Source organism: Girardinichthys multiradiatus, chromosome 7 (assembly GCF_021462225.1).
Source record: "Girardinichthys multiradiatus isolate DD_20200921_A chromosome 7, DD_fGirMul_XY1, whole genome shotgun sequence".
Classification (NCBI taxonomy): Eukaryota; Metazoa; Chordata; class Actinopteri; order Cyprinodontiformes; family Goodeidae; genus Girardinichthys; species Girardinichthys multiradiatus.
In genome coordinates this window covers 21,727,461-21,746,227 of record NC_061800.1, presented here as the reverse complement: position 1 = coordinate 21,746,227, position 18,767 = coordinate 21,727,461, and the positions used below count along the sequence as shown (strand labels likewise).

At 38.5% G+C, this 18,767-nt stretch overlaps 1 protein-coding gene across 1 annotated transcript; it reads right to left on the bottom strand.

Moving 5' to 3' along the window:
* Positions 1-4,686: 4,686 nt before the first annotated feature.
* LOC124871319 (gastrin-releasing peptide receptor-like) lies at positions 4,687-13,629 on the bottom strand. The gene is made up of 3 exons (XM_047370567.1): positions 13,015-13,629; positions 7,759-8,110; positions 4,687-5,241 (listed from the first exon to the last, which is right to left on the bottom strand). The coding sequence occupies exons 1-3, from the start codon at positions 13,431-13,433 to the stop codon at positions 4,927-4,929; spliced, it is 1,086 nt and encodes a 361-aa protein (XP_047226523.1). The 5' UTR covers positions 13,434-13,629; the 3' UTR covers positions 4,687-4,926.
* Positions 13,630-18,767: the final 5,138 nt, after the last annotated feature.

The window sequence follows — 18,767 nt, the reverse complement described above, 5'->3', positions numbered from 1 at the left end:
GATTTTGCTTATTTAGATGTGTTACCCCTGTGTTTGTAGAATATTGCATGTTGAGTAGGTGAAAATTAATAAATATTCACATAGATAAAGAGAGAGCGTTTGGTGTTTCATTGTGTGCAAAAAGTGATGTGTCAGTCAAAATAAGGTTCAAGTTCCACATGTTTCGGCAGAAACGGTCGATTAAACAGTGACATCTCCGGCAATAGTTATTAATTATTACGGAGTATTTAACGGTTGTAATTGTCAGAGGCGTTGAGCCACAATTACAACACCAGAAACATCTCTGGTCTCGATTCGTAAATGAGGATTTATGGTTAAGAAATTAATTTTGTCAGATTATGATTTGTAATTATAATTATTGATCAAGATTATTCAATCAATAATCATACTCCCAACATTTGCAAATGTTTCGTCCATGAATTCAGTATCTGCTCCTGAATCAATAAACACGGCCCCCTGGAGAGACAAAGAAGAGGTTTGAAAATGGGCAGGAAACAAGAAGGAGGAGGCAGATAGTTGACTTCGGCTCAGTAGAGACCTCCCTTCCTCTGCTGAGCCTGTCCTTTTAATGGACACCTGAGTGCTAAATGTCCCTTCTCTCCACAATAAAAACAGAGCTTGAATCTTCTCCGACGATCTTTCTCCTCAGGGGTAATCTTGGTTCTGCCCAATTGCATGGGCTCACAATTATCATTTTCCACAGTGAGAGGTGACCGACTCCTTCTCTCATACCGGTGTGCAGAAAGCTGAGTTAATGATGAGCGACCCTCCTCATGGCGCTTCTCCTTCCTTCTCTCTGCCAGCCAAATATCAATGCGAGCAGCCAAATCCTCGAGTTGTTTTAGGGAAGAAGGATAATCACGGGTCGCTAGCTCATCCTTGATGTCTTCGTTTAATCCTTTCATGAAGGCATCCATTTGTGCTGCCTCATTCCAACAACTCTCTGCAGCCAACAAATGAAAGTCAATTATATAGGTCGAAATAGGCTGATCACCCTGTTTGAGGGACAATAATGCTCTTGCGGCCTCACGACTTTGAATGACCGGGTCAAAAACTCAAATGAGTTCCTTGGAAAAAGTTTCATAAAGATTACAAGATGCAGACCTGTTGTGCCATTCAGCAGTTCCCCACTGTTTTGCCTTTCCTGCCAGCAGAGATATAACAAACGCCACCTTGGAACGTTCAGTGGGAAAGGATGACGGCTGAAGCTCAAAATGAATTTCACACTGAGTTGGAAAAACTCGACATTGGTCTGAGTCTCCCCTGAACATCTCAGGCGGAGCGAGGCGTGGCTCCCTTACCTCTGCTGTTGTCCATGTTACTTGGGCGTGGTTTCTTTGTGACGGTGGCGGCTCGAAGACAAGATTGCCAGAACGTAATGTGGAAATTATTTCCTCCATGCCGGAACCCAACCAGGAAAGGGTCTCATCAACGTGGGTACGCCACTGTTGTGCTGGCGATGGGTCCATTTTTGGCCAGATTTTTCTGCTATGAATCAGAAAAAGGCGGACCCAAGATTCAGCCAGACAGTACTGAAAGCTTAAAAGGTTTATTCAGCCACAGGAAAACGTCACACAGGTAACACTCCTCACAGCTTCCAGGAATCACTGAGGCAGAAAGAGGGATTTGTGACTTGTAGTCTCTCCAGATTTTGCAGGGATCAGAAAAGTCACTAACCTGCTTTTGTCTTGAGTGGAACTTGAAACCCAGAGGGGAAACCTCAGTGGGCGGCAGGCGGTGATCTCCACAGCACAGGTAAGAAGTGACTCCAGGCTGAATAATCTGAGGGCTAGGCTGGCTCAATAATCCAAGGACAGAAACAGGATCAACGATCGGAACAAGAGGCGTCAGGCAAGGGGCAAGCAGAGGCATAAACCAGATGCAGGAAACAAGGTCGACAACCGAAATCCAAATAGTCCGACAGGGAGCAGGCAGAGGCATAAATCCAAAAGACAAGGCAAGGTCAAGAACAATGATCAGACAGGAAGGAACGTTGGATATCTACTCACACGAATGGCTTTCAAAAATCTGGCACCGTCTGCTTGTCAGAGTCGGTATATATCAGGGAAGACACAGGTGTATGGCATGCCACAGATTGCACTGCACAGCAGCAGCCACCAGGTGCATCTAATCTGTTGATTGCAGCCAGGGAGAAAGGGTAGAGCAGACGTGCCAGAATCATAACAATATGTCCCAGGTTAGTTCTAGTAGTTTTCTACACACAGTGCTACAGTGTCATGTTTCTGCAGTTGTTCACAAAAAGGCTCTGTCCTTGGGGAGATTTTATTACACATGCACAAAACTGAAAGAATGTATTTCCACACTTAATAACTATAACCTAAAATTATTTACATATCTGTTTTTAGATGTAATTGATCTGCTTTAATAAGAATTGGGCACACACAAATAGATAACCGCAATGTTGAGAGGATTTCCTGAACCATTTTCACATCTTTATTCTGTCCCCACTCTCATAAACCATTAAATTGTAAGAGTGTTAAAGATATGTTCAATAAGGCTGATCATATGGTGTAAATGTATCACTCAGTTGCATCAATGTATAATTTAAATGGATGGTTTTGGAAGACCTGTGTGATTTTGAAAGTTTATGTTTATCGTGTCTAAATAACAAACATAACAGTCAGAAATTTTTGTGACTTTTTTTATTTCACATCAACTGTAAAAGGACCAAAAGCCGAAATGACAAATTGCTTAGAGGATTTATACTCCACAGAAGCAAAGCCAGCAAAGACATCATAAACCTCCTCACAATATTTGTCCAAAACGGTACAACCGCAGTTTCTTAAATACACAACATTTAATACTGAATAATAACCTCTCAGATGCAAAGAAAGACATTTACTGTTTTTATTTTTAACACAGATTTGTTTTTTTTATGACATCATGCTCATCACCCACATTTGAAAATATAGATCATTTGATGATTATAATTCCCATAATATGAGCTGTTTAGCAAAGATCACCCTTGGAGTGATGGATAATTGTGACGTTCTTGGGACTTGTCAAATGACAGCAGCCAAAGATCTTGTTGGATAAAAATTTTTGGAATACCTGTCAAATATTTACAACCAAGCTTCGGCAATGCAGGAGCTGAAAATGAACTTTCAGTTTTTTGAAAGATTACTACAGCAGATTAAATCATGCAAAATAAAGGTACAGTCTGTCTGTTTTGTCACTATGTGACCAATACATGGGAGTTTAGATGATTTAAATCCTGTATGAATCCACAAGTGGCACAAGTTATGGTGTTGGCTTTAATTTTATGTTTAACATTTAGAGAATGGTGACCCACCAACAATGATCCATTCACAACATAGACTGTAGTTTACCTAAAATCAGCTTTACGTTACTATTACGTTTCCTTTCCACTGAATTAAGAGTGATTTGCCAATTCAGTGGCTTTTACAAGTATTAATAGCCCTTGAGCTTTTCCACATATTGTCACATTAAAACCACAAACATATTAAATATATTTTATTTGAATTTTATGTGAAAGACCAACACAAAGTGGTATACAATTGTGAAGTGGAACGAAAATTATATATGGTTCCTTTTCTTTTTTTACAAATAAAAACTGAAAAGTGCAGTGTGCGAAAGTATTCAGCCATCTTTACTATGAGTGCAACCAATTGACTTCAGAAGTTGCCTGATGATTGCTAATGACTAAATAGAGTCCACCTGTGTTTAATCTAATCTCCGTACAAATACAGCTGCTCTGTGACGGCCTCAGAGGTTGGATAAGAGAATATTGGGGAGCAAACAGCATTATGAAGTCCAAGGAACACACCAGACAGGTCAGGGATAAAGTTGTGGAGACGTTTAAAGCAGGCTTAGGCTATAAAAAGATTTCCCAAGCTTTGAACGTCTCTGTTCACTGTTCAATCCATCATCCGGAAATGGAAAGAGTATTGCTCAACTGTAAACCATCCAAGGACAAGGTCGTCCCCCTACACTTACAGGCCAGACAAGGAGAGCACTGATCAGAGATTCAGCCAAGAGGCCCATGGTGACTCTGGACGGACTGCAGAGATCCACAGCTGCGCAAATGGGGTCTTTATGGAAGAATGGCAAGAAGAAAGCCATTGTTAAAAGAAAGCAATAAGAAGTCCCATTTGCCAGAAGCCATGTTGGGGACACAGCAAACATGTGGAAGAAGGTGCTTTGATCAGACGAGACCAAAATTTTACTTTTTGCCAAGATGCAAAACGAGAACTAACACTTCACATCACTCTGAACACAGCATCCCCACTGTCAAATATGGTGGTGGCAGCATCATGCTCTGGGGGTGCTTCTCTTCAGCAGGGACAGGGAAGGTGGTCAGAGTTGATGGGAAGATGGCTGGAGCCAAATACAGGGGGATCTTGGAAGAAAACCTGTTGGAGTCTGCAAAAGACTTGAGACTGGGGCGGAGGTTTGCCTTCCAGCAGGACAACAACCCTAAACATAAAGCCAAATCTACAATGGAATGGTTTAAAACAAAACATATTAATGTGTTAGAATGGCCCAGTCAAAGTCCAGACCTAAACCCAATCGAGAATCTGTGTCAAGATCTGAAAACTGCTGTTTACAAACGCTCTCCGTCTGATCTGACTGAGCTTGAGCTGTTTTGAAGAAGAATGAAAAATATTTCAGTCACTGGATGTGCAAAGCTGGTAGAGACATACCCCAAAAGACTTGCAGCTGTAATTGCAGCAAAAGGTGGTTCCACAAAGTAATTGTATACCAGTTTGTGTTGGTCTTTCACATAAAATTCTACAAAAATATATGTGGTTAGTGGTTGTAGTGGGACAATATGTGGAAAAGTTCAAGGGTTATGAATACACCTACAAGCCCCTGTCTGTCCAACGGAATCAAAGGTAGAGTCCTTGCAAAGAACATGTTGTGTTTGGATGAAACAGGATTCCTTCAGACGGAGGTCATGTTTGTGTTCGCACTGTTATGGTTGTACAGCCGTCTGGAAGAGCTGGAGCACAGCAGCTGGTTTCTGAAGTGCTTGCTGAAGCTCTTGCTCATCAGGTACAGAGCAAACGGGTTCACGCAGGAGTTGGCGAAGGCCAGGATGCGCGCGCACACGCTGGCAATGAAGTGAGCCAGGGACGTGTCCACCTGGTCATAATGGTAGGAGCGGTAAAGGTAGATGATGTGACTGGGGAGCCAGCAGAGTGCAAACAAGCCAACAAACACCAGCACGGTTTTGGCCAGACGCTTCCTGGACTTAATCTGACAGGAGAGGAGGAGAAAGGAGAAATTACACTTAAATGTCCTCTCTAATTGTGTTACCATTTTAGCTTTAATTGGTTGTGATCAAATATTTGCCTACCCGCAGATATACCAGTGAGCCTCAACTGACATGCTGCTGAAAATTGGTACAGTTTATTTTAATTGGTCAAATTGAATACATTTCACAGAAAATTGCGCCATTATTCCTCTGAAAATCAAGCAAAGGAAAGTCGTTTATACTTGATACAACATTGTTAAAGGATGAACTAGTATTTTTATTTAAAAAGGCCTAAACAAATCATGGAGTATGACTAAAAGTCTTATTTCATGATGTTCTACATCACTTCAGGAGCCTGGTTGACAGGGCATCATCATTTAACCTTGGTTTTAAAGCCAACATAAATAAACTTTCCTTGAAATGTTGCCCTATAAATTCATGACAATTTAAGTAACATCAGGTTATCAATGCTGTGATGAAGATCAAAATGCTGCCTTCTTGTTCAGCACTTCTAGGAGACACAGAACAAAGATAAGACCAAAAACTTTGTAGCCTACATCCAAAATATTATGAGGTAGAAAACTGTCACTGCACCTCATCCTGTGCATATTTTTTCCATCTCGAAACATAGCGGTGGTAGCATTTGCCTTGGAATTATGTTAGCATATTTATGTGTTGGAAAAATCAACCGAGAATCTGTAGCGAGACTTAAACTCTAATGTTCACAAATACTCTCCATCCAATCTAACTGAGCTCTATCTTAAGAGGAATGGGCAAAACGTTCAGTGTCTTGATGTAACTCTATGCGTTACATTAGCGTTACATTACGTTACATTAACGCTCAGCTTGGACTCCTGCTTTACTTGCACTGCCATACTTGCACAATGATCATCTGCACTGTTGTATTGCTCTTGCATCTTATACTGCTCTATACTTACTCTCACTCACTTAAAACTGTGCACATATATTTATATTATATTGTAGATATGTTTATACTGTTTAATTTGTATTGTATTGCACCGACTACGCCAAAACAAATTCCTTGTATGTCCAAAAACGTACTTGGCAATAAAGCTTTTCTGATTCTGATTCTGATTCTGAACAAAGCAGAGACGTTCCCCAAAACACATACAGCTGTAATTATACTGAAAGGTGGTTTTACAAAGTATGAATTCAGGGACCGAATTACAAATAAATAGAAAAACTTCCAGTTTTTTATTTAAACATTTCAAACACCTTGTATCCTTTTATTTCCACTTCACTAATATTCATTACTTTGTGATATTCTGTCGCAGAAAATCCCCAAAAAATCTTTGTTTTTGAAACACGACAGATTTGTGGAAAGGTTCAAGTGATATAAATAGAGGTATGATCTGCGATGATGTTTCATACTGTATATAACCTGAAAGCATGTTGTTATTGAAGTCCTGCAGGTTTTCGAATGGGGACAATTTGATTCACAGCTAGGAAGTGGTGAGATTTAGTCTATTAGCCTAAAAACAGACAAACAGTATAAGGAAGAAAATCTGCTTTATCCCTCTTTAGAGATGAACACTTCTTTGTATAATCCATTCTCAAGTGCAATGCAGTTTAAACGTGACCCTTTTGGACCGAGGGACGCAACCAGAGCACCGAAAGACCCCGACAGAGATAACCTAGGGCCAAGAACCTCTGACAGACTGACTTTAATGATTTTATCCTTTTTTTGAGAACTTCATAGTAGGTAAGCCAAAATGAACCATTATCCCTACAAGTATTTTAAATTTTATTTGGTTGTGCATAGGAAATACTCACTGAAACAAAAAGGATGTTTGTTATCACAAGTAAAAAACCAGTCCACATTTAATAATCGTAAGCTGGTAACACAGTTAAATGGGTATTTTAGTCAGAAAGTATTACCAGTAAATTATCTGAGTTTCCTTGAGGTTCATATGAGACAAGCAGAAGGTTGTACCTTTCCTTTTAAACTTCAGTTTTCAGTCTTTTAAGTTTTTGGTTTCTTTGTTTGAGCAACCTTATTTTCCAGTAGAAGTGGGACAAATCTGCACTTGTCTATCAGTTGCTTCACATTTATTTGAAACCCTGATAAAATGAAATTAACTTTCATTGCATTAGAATAATCTTAAAATGAAGGTTCCTGTGGAGTCTTGAAAAGTATGGGATTAGCGTTTTGATTTTATCCGTCAAAAGTCTTGTATAAGTAAGCTTAACTTTAACAGGAATGTGTGACCAAATATATCAGTGTTTGTATTATATTGGGTTTTGCGTGTTTGTTTCTTTGTGTCGACAGTTTTTGAGAAGCTTTTTTTAATTATTTTTTTATTACTTAAAGGTTTACTTTTTGTTTTGCTTTTGGTCTTAAGTCCTAATCATAGAACCCAATCAACTAGAGACATGTATTATTGTTGTCAAGAAATAAAAGAGCTAATTGTATTTGTTGTGTTATTCTATGTATTTTCTGGTTTGGTGAATAAACAGAACCATTCATTAAAGCCTCCCCTTGCTGTCCTGATCCACACCTGCTTCTGAAGATGCAGGTGTCCCTCTGCGGAGATGTCTTCTGAGCTTCTGATCAGGCTGCGAGCGATGAAGCAGTAGTAAACAGAAATGATCAGCAGCGGGATGATGTAGAAGATGAGGAAGGAGGCGGTGGAGTGGATCTTCGGATGCAGCTCTCCAGCGTGGGGGTAGGGGGCGCACGTCACAAACGTCTCGTTGGTGTAGCTGGTGGTGAAGGTGTGCATGTCGGAGAAGATGGCCTCAGGAATGGCCAGAGTGATGGAGAGCAGCCAGATCGTCCCGGCACGCAGAATGATGCTGAGCGTGGCCTTTGATCTGTTGATGTCCAGTGGTTTGACGATAGCTTTGTACCTGAGATACAAGAAAGATCTTGTAGTGATGTGTTAAACTATATTAACTATATTATATATAAACCAATCAGTCAGTTTTTCTCAAATCAGTTTAACAGATAAATTTTTGACCTTTTCAATGAGAAATAAAAGAAAGTAAAACACAAACAATGTCTGGAGATTTCTGTTCATCGAGATAAAGATTTATCTATAATCCATTTGAAAATTTCCCTTTCAACTAAAAACCATGAGAACAATCAATGAGAGTCAATGAGCAATCAGTGAAATCAACAATTAAGTTTAATGGTCTCATCGAGATCTATTAAGGATTATATTGGTAACAGAAAAATTTAAAACAAACGTGATCGATAAAAAAAAGCTAAAAAGCAAAATTAATTTAAACCACCTGAGCCTGTCAGCGTTTAGCATCTGAAGCACTACAATAAAACTGAAAAGACAGCATGTCTGGTTGAAATGTTGCTGTCTCCTGTCACAGAGCAGCTTGTGATTCTGATCAGGCAGTTCCCACACTCCTGTCTCTCCCAAGTGGAGATCCGTCGATTTTGGCTCTAATAACAGTTCTGTTTGCCAAAGGTCACACTGAGACTGGCAGCATATCACTTCTCACTTTTAAAGGAAATTACTAAGTGATAATGGCAAAAAAGGGAAATTACATTTCAGTTTAGCTTTAGTTATATTCCCTTGACAACAAAATTGGTTTTAGTCACAATTTAATAACTTGTCATTTTAGTTTTGGTTTTCAGTAAATTTATATGACTAAAAGATAGTCTTACACCAAAAGCATTCACTCACCAATCTAATGACTGAATTCAGGTTTTCCAATTACTTCCATTGGCACAGATGGTATAAAATCCAGCACCAAGGCATGCAGAATGCCTCTACAAACAATGGTAAATGAATGGGTCAGTCTCAGGAGCTCAGTCCATTCCAACACAAGATGGGATGACACTAAATATTCTACCGTCAACCTTTAGTGGTTGTAATTGCTGGTTTGGGGAGTTGGCTTCTTCCTGTCTGGCCAAATGGGCATGGCCAGTGGTTGAGGACTTTGGAAGCACAATGCCAGCTTAGCAGGACCAACCTTGTGCTTGTCAGCAAGGGGGATTTTTTTTGGTTTAGTTAGGTTAGTTTGTGCTTTAGTTATGTTTTCACTATTGTGTGTAAATAGTTTGGCCAAACCACTAAGTTGCCCTCCTGTGTCTTTGTGTTTAGGTCAGCTTTGTAAGTTGAGTCATGTGTACTTTATTTGCTCAGTTAATTTTTTAGTAGTGTTATGTTTATTTGATTTCTTTTGTGGGCCCCTTAATGCTGAAAGGCACATACAGGTTTTGGAGCAACATCTGCTGCCATCCAAACAGCATCTTTTTCAGGACGTCCCTATTGATCTCAAGCAGAGGAAGCCAAGCCACATTCTGCACGTGTTACAACAGTGTGGCTTTGTAGTAAACGAGTACGGGTACTAGACTGGCCTATCTGCAGTCCAGACCTGTCTCCCATTAAAATCTGTGGCACATTATGAAACGCACAATACAACAACAGAGATCCCAGACTGTTGAGCACATGAAGCAACTCAAGCAAGAATGGTAAAGGATTCCACCATCAAAGCTTCAACAATCATTTTCCTCAATTCACAAATACTTATTCAGTGTCGTTAAAAGGAAAGGTGATGTAACACAGTGGTAAACATGCCCCTGTTCCAGCTTTGTTGGAACTTGCTGCGAGCTTTAAATTCACAATCAGTGAATATTTGCAAAAAAACAACGTTTATCATCTTGAACATTTAATATATTGTCTTTGCAATTAATTGAATTGCATATAGGTTGAACAGGATTTGCAAATCACTAGGTTCTGTTTTTATTTACATTTTACAAAACGTCCCAACTTCATTGAATTCGGTGGTTGTATGAGTGGTCTTTCTAAACTTAACCGTAACATAACCAAACATTAGCATGATATTGGGAAGAAGAAAGATAACTCAAAGTCAACATCTCTGCACACTTTAAAACTGAGAAAATCAAAGCCAGCTTTGAATGAAAGGGAACAGTAGGCCGTCTAAGCTGCATGTGGAGATCATCGGATTAATCATGAATGCTGTTAAACGTCCAAACCAAAAATACCTACCCAGCTCTGTTTGATATCTGAGGTGTTTTCATGTAAAAAGCATAAAATGTAAAACAATAAGACTGAAAACAATAAAAGCTCCTGACACATTGTTAACATTCATCTACACTAAAAGCTGCATCTGTATTTTCTCTGTCTGCCACAACATATTCATGAGTTTATTACATATCTGAATTCCACAATAATCACAACATGGATTTAGAATTGCATTGGTCAAGGAAATAAGAGTTTATTTGATATTGTCGAAGACATATGGATATTTTGTAGGCTTTGCTAAATATTTTAAAACAAAATAAAACTCTTGAAATCTGAAACAAAATCCAACAATTCCAGACTGGTTAAAAGACTAATTTTGTTAAGTTGTAAAACGTACCTTCTTCAATATAAAGCCAAGCTTAAACAAATACAGGCTTATGGTCAGTGTTTGTTCACATGGGCGATATGGCTCACCACCCAGGGTGCCACTCTGTCAGGGTGTGACAGAAGCACTTGGAAAAAAAACATCTATCATTTGGGCACAAACTGGTTTTGTAAAGAATAGTGTGAGGCCAAGTTAGTGGGGATTGGTTAATGTTAAAAAACATGACCAAACAATGTAGTTGGCTAATGACACTGAAGCTGGAGTCTGAGGTAAGATTATTAATCAGTTTAAAATGTGAGGGTTTTTTAGTGTTTGTCAAATAACCTGTGATTTAAACATCTGTAGTTGATAACGTAAAATAGGCTACTGCATATTTAAATTAGAGTATTCAACACTAAGATAATCTTTAAAACTCCTTTATTTAATTTTTTTTTGTTTTTTGTTTTTTTGCATGGGGACCACTTCATATTAAGACCAAAGGGAAATCACAATTTATAGACTGGTAAAACCTAGAATAAATTATTTTACACCCGTAATAAATTTTAAACACAGGTTTGGTTTGTTAAGCTTATTAATGAAGACAAAAATGGTGATTCAGTTATCTCAAAAATCGAATTAAAATCTCTTTGCATTAATTCTGGGTGCTGAAGGGAAGCATTCATCCAAGAATTTCTTCCCTTCAGCAAAGAAAAAAAAATTCAGACAGTAAAAAACAAATTCAGACAGTAAGATGTAGATGCAGCCATGGGTACTGAGAAGGTTTTTTTCAACTATTCACTATACAGAGAAAGAAATACTGAATAAACTATGCAGATACATATATTTTACAGAGGCCCTTATTTTGATCTACACTGTGATGTAGTCCATTTGTTGTATTCTGTTCTTTGTGTATTTTAGTTCACCCTCATGATCAGTGTTAGTATATTTTCTGCCTATGTTTATAGTTTCTTTTGTGTCTAGTTTGTCTCAGTCTGCCTGTTTACCCTCTTCCAGAGCTGGGAGATTATTTATTGTGAATTGGCACTGTATAAAGAAGCTGAACTGAACTCAGTTAAATACAAAAACTAAAGATTCAGTCGCTGAGAATTTGGACAGTCATCACTAATAATTATATTCTGGTTTACAGAGTGATATAATTCAGAGATCAACTTCAGTAAAATTTATTCAAAACAGACAAAACCAAGCAGATTAAATTGGTTTAAATGAATTATGAGATAAGATGAGATGAGATTAATGTAAAAATGCTACATTCAACTCACATGATCCCCCTTTGATCATATGATCACACTTTGCAGGTTGTAATCTGGCAAAGCGTGGTAACAAATGTGCATGTTTTATTTGCCAGAATGTTTGTTACATGGTTTGGCTTCAACAACAAAGAATGACTCCACTGAACAAAATCAAAACATTTAGATTTATCATATTTAGAGTAGTGTAGTGTGCATCAAAACTAGTCCTCTAAATCTCTAAAACAGTGATGGGAAGGTGCAGCATCTTAGCAGTATTTTTTCGGGGTTTTTCTCTGTTTTAATTAGGTTTCTGTGAGATCCTCGTTTATCGGAGATTATATGTGGGATAGGGTTAGGGTTAGGGGTTCACAGTATTGCCCCCCCACGCACGGATTTTATGCTGCAGTCTTATATGCATAATATTATTTATGCATTCGAAAGAACAGATCCTGACAAGTTTAAACATTTCACCTTTTTAGCTTGTTTTTAATCAGTTTATCATATTTGTTTTATTTTTTTGACGCCTTTTTATTGATTGATGTGTTTTCCTGTTTGTTTTTCATTAACCTGTAAAGCACTTTGGTCAGCTTTGTAGATTTATACGTGCTTTAGATACATATTTGACATAATTTTTGTGTTTTCTGGTCAGGCTTTTCTAATGGCAACACAGATGAGCAACAAAGCATCCTAAATGTCTGGCCATGCCATTAAATGACACCAGGATCACATGTTTACAGTCAGTCAACCATTAGGAGACTTGCAGTGTATTAAAAACATTCACACGACACTTTGTGGGGCTAAAAACATGTTCTAACATATCAAATGATCTGATTTATTGTATATAGCTATTTGAAAACATAAACTTACAGACAGACTATAGTGTATAAAAAATCCTTAGGTGGATCTAGGTTTTCTTTATTATTTTAAGTTCATCCACAGATACATTCCTAATGAATCCTGAAAAATTGTTCTGGGTTTGTTTGTACCAAACTAACATTACTCGTCTGTCCACCTCAAAACTTTCTGCAAGCGCTCCTGCAAATCTGGTGCATTGATAATATTTAGTTTGATGTGTCAGTTTTAAATATTACTGCAACCGTAAAGGGAAACATTTTAAACTCCAGAATTGCTACAAAACAACTCGTAAAAACAACATTTAGAGGTTGAAGCAGCTCCTCTGTGCGGCAGGTTTACCGGTCAGCAGACAGCGCAGTCAGCGTAAACACGGAGACCCCCACGGAGGTGAGCTGGATAAAGGGGATCAGCTTGCAGCCGACGCGACCGAACAGCCACTTGTCCACCAGGTACCGGCTGGCGTCCACTGGGGCGCAGGTCACCAACAGCAGCAGGTCCCCCAGAGCCAGGCTGGACAGGAACAGGTTGGGCACCGTGCGCATGGACTTCACCAGCAGGCACGTCCTCATCAGAGTGACATTCCCGACCAGACCCACGACGATGATGATGCCGTATACGGCAGCGATCCCGATGCCCGGGAGCCAGATTGCGTACTGGTGGTGCTGCTCCGCGCCGGAGTCCCAGAGCACCTTGGAGACATTGAGGATCAAAGCTCTGCTGTCCTCCAGCGTTAAACTGAACGGATCCTCCAGGGACATAGGAGTTTTGGAGGGGACTGACACAGACTGATGAGTGCTGGTGGTTTTCTGGCAGCTTTATAAACTATCTGCCCACATGGTCGTGCGTCAGTCCACGGAGCACATTATGAATGCTGAAGAGAGAGCTAAGACATTCTGACATGTATGAATAGATCTGGCTAAATGAAAATCACATTCTTCTCTACAGAGAGACTGAAAGGGCTAAAACTGATTTGCAAGTTAAAATGGTAATAAAGGTGGTCACCAGACTTTAACGATATGAGCACATCAGGTGTTTAACCCTTTGATTAGGGTTGTTGACAGTAATTATAATTTTTTACCTAGAATTTATGCTTTTATACTGTTAGCTTTTAAAAATGCGCTTTTTAAAAGGGCAAATATTATATCCTGCTGCAATGTTAGTTCATCGGTTCATCGGGTGAATGCTGATTTGAGTTAGACAAATGCCAAATGGGAGCCAAACTATAGATGAAAAGTGTCTGGTGACTCTGCAGCACATCTTGTAACATGCAGGTTTGCAGATCCCGATGAAAACAATTTTTATTATAGATTACATGCAATTCTTCAGATGCAATGAACTCACTACCTCCTATATGATTCAGTTCGAAAAAATAACTATCTAGGAGTTCAGAAGGAACAATTGCTAAACAAAACATGTTTTTAAATGTAGACAGACCAAATATGGGGTTTCAGCGTATTCTTTGATAAAGAGCTACACTCCATCCTATTTGTATATCTGCTTAATCATGGCAAGCTCATAGGGATCTGGTGCCTATCTCCAGCGGTCATTGGGTGAGAGGCAAGGTATACCTCAGACAGGTCACTAGTCTATCACAGAGGCATACAGGAAAACTGGCCATGCACACATACACCCAATGATAATTTAGTGTCTTATGGATCCTGTAGGAGGAAGCCAGGGTACCTGGAGTAACCCCACACATACCAACTGCATGCAGAAGGACCTGGCCAGGATTTGAACCCAGGACCTTTTTGATTGCATCTGACCTAACAACTGTACGGTCATGCAGCCTTCAGCTCCTTCACAATAAAAAGAAAAATTTGCAACCAGCTCCCAGACATCCATTTATGTCAAAGCAAAACTGAAACTAAATCAGAGAAAATGGCAGAAGAAAATGTTGCAAAAATAAATAAACATGCAAGCTGAAAATGATATATTATCCATCTAAAGTAAGTTTTCAAAAGTAAAGAGTGAGGGAAAAGAATATCAAACTGTTATAAAATAGTCTGCATTTCCTCACAAACGTTTACTGTGTAAACTGTAAAATGCCTAAACATTCAGCTTCCCATAAAAGTAATATTTAGTTGTATAACTGCTGTTTCTGAGAACTGCTTCACCTCTGTTGTATGAAGTCAAACTACTTCTGGAACCTCATAACCGGTATTCCAACCCAGAACTCCATAGGTTTTCTATTGGATCAGGAGACTGGATGGGCCACTCCATGACAATCTTGTTGGTGTGGAACCAAGATGCTACTTCCTGACTGGTGTGTTTGGGGTCAATGTCATATTAAGGCAGCATGACAATAATTCCTGGTATGTGATAGACACAATGTAATGAGGAAAACCCCCATACCATGATGCATACTCTCCATGCATCACAACGTGCTGTGGCTCGAATTCAGTATTTGAGGGTTGTCTGTCAAACTGCCTGCAGCCCCTAGACCCAAAATGAACAATTTTGCTTTCTTTAATTCTAAAAATGAACAATAGGTTGACTTCACATAGGTGTCTTTTATATTTTGCAGTGTCCACAGGAAGCTGTATACTTTTAATCATCTTCTTCCATTATGGTTTTTCTTTGGTCCCGTTTGAATTGTAATTGGTTTTTTTTTCCAAGTATTTCTGGTTTTGAGATCCTTCTAGCAGAATAATCTATTATTTTTTGCTCTTATATCTATATATTTTCCTTTTTACAATCAACTTTTTAATCTGCTCATGCTTGTCTTCTGAACAATGTGAGGAAGGACCCATTTCACTCAGGTTTTTGGAACGGAAAGGCGCGGCTGTTTGGCACCTGTTTGTTCACAGAGCTCACTGACTGAACTCTGCAATGCTAATACCTTTCAACTTGCCTCTTTTCAATTCATGATTCATTTTACTGAATCAGCAACATGCACGATATTACTGTTGATTTTCTATTCCTCTACTACACTTTAAACTAGTAAAATTATCCACCATACTATTTCTACCAAAAACAGGGATTTATGTGGTTGGTACCAGTATTTTGAAAATAACTGCACAATGATTAAATACAAACAAACAATTTAATGCAATAATAAATTACAGACATATAGTGGAGTTTAATAAATCAATCTGTAAGGAAAATACTGGTGATATAATCATTATAATACAAATAGAGAAAAAAATACAATACAAGAAATAAATAAAAGGTGAAAATTACATTGTAAAAGAATATACATCGGATTTTAATAGAAATTACTGGCATATTAAAGCATTCTTTGTCCTTTATGTGTTCATATAATTGTTTTTTAATTTATGATTTTGATTACATTCCTCCATAGAAATCATAAGTATTTGCCAATTTTAGAAGAACATGATAATATTGAATTCGACAAGAGTGACATACAGCGACATACATTTGTAACAGCTCTATATTGCCTTAACATGGTTTTCTTCCTCATATTAACAGCCCTCTGTAAGCATTTTTGAGCTTCTTGATGAAGCTTAGGACCTTCAGTGTTTGCAGCAAGATGCTGCATATCTTCTATAAGTCTGTTGTGGAGAATGTGATCTCTTCTGCCATCATCTGCTGGGGAAGCAGCATCAGAGCCAGCTTGTTGAACAAGCTCAACAAGCTGATAAAGAAGGCATTGTGCAAAGAAGGATGCTTCATAAAATGAAGAACATTATGGAGAACCCTGATCATCATCTTCATCAGACTGTCCAACAACAAGAGAGTGTCTTCAGTCAGAGGCTTCTTCAGATCTGCTGTAAGACGGACCGCTACAGGAGATCCTCCCTGCCCACAGCATCTACAATGGCTCTTTGAAGAAACCTGCATAACATGAGCTATAACAACATTTTATTTCCCTTTGGGGTTAATAAAGTATTTTTGAATTGAATTGAACTGAGCTAAAGAGAAGAAAGAGAGATCTTCTATTAAAGTGTTTTCCCTAAATACAATAGGGATTTTGGGTGCTGAACAATTCAAGGTGTTTTTCATGATCATTTCTGTATTTAGTAACTGGTTCAGTGACCTGTTTAAAGGGTACATTGTCTCTTGTGCTCTGAGTGCCAGGTTACACTCTAGCCCTCTAGGACCCTTTGCAAAATTAATGAAGGGATTCATCCACCAAGTTTATCTTACAAAACACATCAACATGCATGCGAAAAACGTTTTATTCTTTCTCACATTGCATGCTGATTATTTCATACGGACCAAAATCTTCAATGGACCTAAATATCTTGATTAGCTGAAGTGGATGCCTGATGACGAAGTCAGTGTCATAATGGAGGATTTTAAAGGATGCTATCTGGATTTGTGTCTTCATGTAGTTCTCCTCTCCAACAGGTGTCGTGACATTTTGCCTGCTAGTTGTTGTCACTTTCTATCAGATCAGGTTGTCACTTTGGAGGATATCCAGAGGATTTGGCAAAGTCAGGCTCTCAGAAGCCTCAGATTAGCTTCAGCTCTGCTTCAGACAATATATTTACACAGAGCAAACATGGTGTTGAAATGGAAGCTTCTGTTGTAAATTTGTGAGCAGATTTTAGAAAAATGCAAAGAAATAAAATTTTCGGGAAACCATCACTGTGTATATAACAGCATTCTAATTGTATTCATACTATATTCTATCAGTCTGTGTGAGATTTCTCTGGACACTCCAACAACATGCATGATAAGTGTACTGAGTGTGTGGATCATTAAGAAGATGCCAAACTATAAAAATCATGTGTTAAAAAATACATTTCATTGCAGAATTACTGACTGCAAAGAGTGGGCCACTCAGTCCCTGAAACAATTATTAGATGGTATCCACTGGTCAAAATGATGGTTTGGGAAACATATCAAGAAATAGCCTTTACCAATGTAAAACAAAGGAGGAATGAGTAAAAACGCACCTGATGCTTACTGTTAAGTAAAGTGGAGGGTCTATCATGGTCTGGGCCTGTTTCTTACGGAAGCCCTAAAAGGCAAGTGAGAAAAAAAAATCTTGATTGGAATATTTCTAAGTTGTTTTTTCTCTGTTCTGCCCTGAAAGGCAAGTGAGAAAAAATATTTATGAGGGGCTTATTTTTCAGTGTTTGTCCTTGTAATACTTTGCTCTGCCACTAGATGTGCTGGAATAAAACCACCAGCCTTCACTAACAGCTGTGTTGTTCAAATGGATGGTTTCCGAGAACCAATGTCCTGTTTTCTAAATTAGGTTGTTGTAAAGTAAAATAAAATACAGTAAAAGCACACAAATAGTGTACTTGTTGGCCATGCTATGTTGTTATTATACCAAGCTTGTATATTCATGTGCGATGTAGAATGAATTGCCCACCATGACTGTTCTTTCTTGGGACCAAGACTGTATCTTGTAAATGGCCTTCAAACTTTGACTATTTCCTAACCTTGACTATTATAGTTCTCAGAAGTAAATCCTATAGAAACCATGTGAGCTGAAGAGAACATAGCATAAGAGAGGACCTCCTGTAGGACTCTGTGAGCTCCTAACCTTGGCAGATGTTATTCTGTAGGTGCTGTTCGGTTGTACAAAGTATTAACAGCAGAGGTATCAATAAATTCTTACTGTGGGATTTATTCCTACTTAATAAATATACTTAAATTAAAGGATATTCTTTCAGAAAATTTCAATGAGAGCAATGAGAGATGTTGCCACAACAATACAAGATGTATTTATTTTAAGGCTTTGGGAGCATATATTGTTGAATGTGCGGGGTGCTGTGTGTATTCATGATGAAAGAAAGGTGTCCAGACTCGCCAACTGTACATTTACTGCTGAGGTAATCGGGCCATCTGCTCTGTTATTTTAACTTATATGTAAACTCATCAACAACTGTTGAGATGGTCTTGTTTTCTCCAGACTTTCATCATTATGTTCTGGCATCTCTTCACCAAATGCAGAACAATGACTCATTCTCTTTCTTCTAGTGATTCACCCTTCATGACTGCTTCTCTTTAGTCCACTCTAGCCCGTTTTCTTTTGCTTAGCTCTGTATTAGGACAAATATTTGTCTTTTCTGTTCTTAGACATCATTTTTCTAATCTGATTACACACAGTTTGATGAGGAACCTTTATTATTGCTTCTTGTTATTTATTTTTCTTTTTTTTTTGTGCATACTTT

What these genes read in the sequence shown, in the direction of transcription:
- LOC124871319 (XM_047370567.1), bottom strand. Translation starts at nt 13,433, where the DNA reads ATGTCCCTGGAGGATCCGTTCAGTTTAACGCTGGAGGACAGCAGAGCT. An exon ending in ACTGCGCTGTCTGCTGACCG is followed by an intron (nt 8,111 to 13,014) that starts GTAAACCTGCCG and finishes CTTGTATCTCAG; the next exon opens with GTACAAAGCTATCGTCAAAC. An exon ending in ACCTGCATCTTCAGAAGCAG is followed by an intron (nt 5,242 to 7,758) that starts GTGTGGATCAGG and finishes CTCTCCTGTCAG; the next exon opens with ATTAAGTCCAGGAAGCGTCT.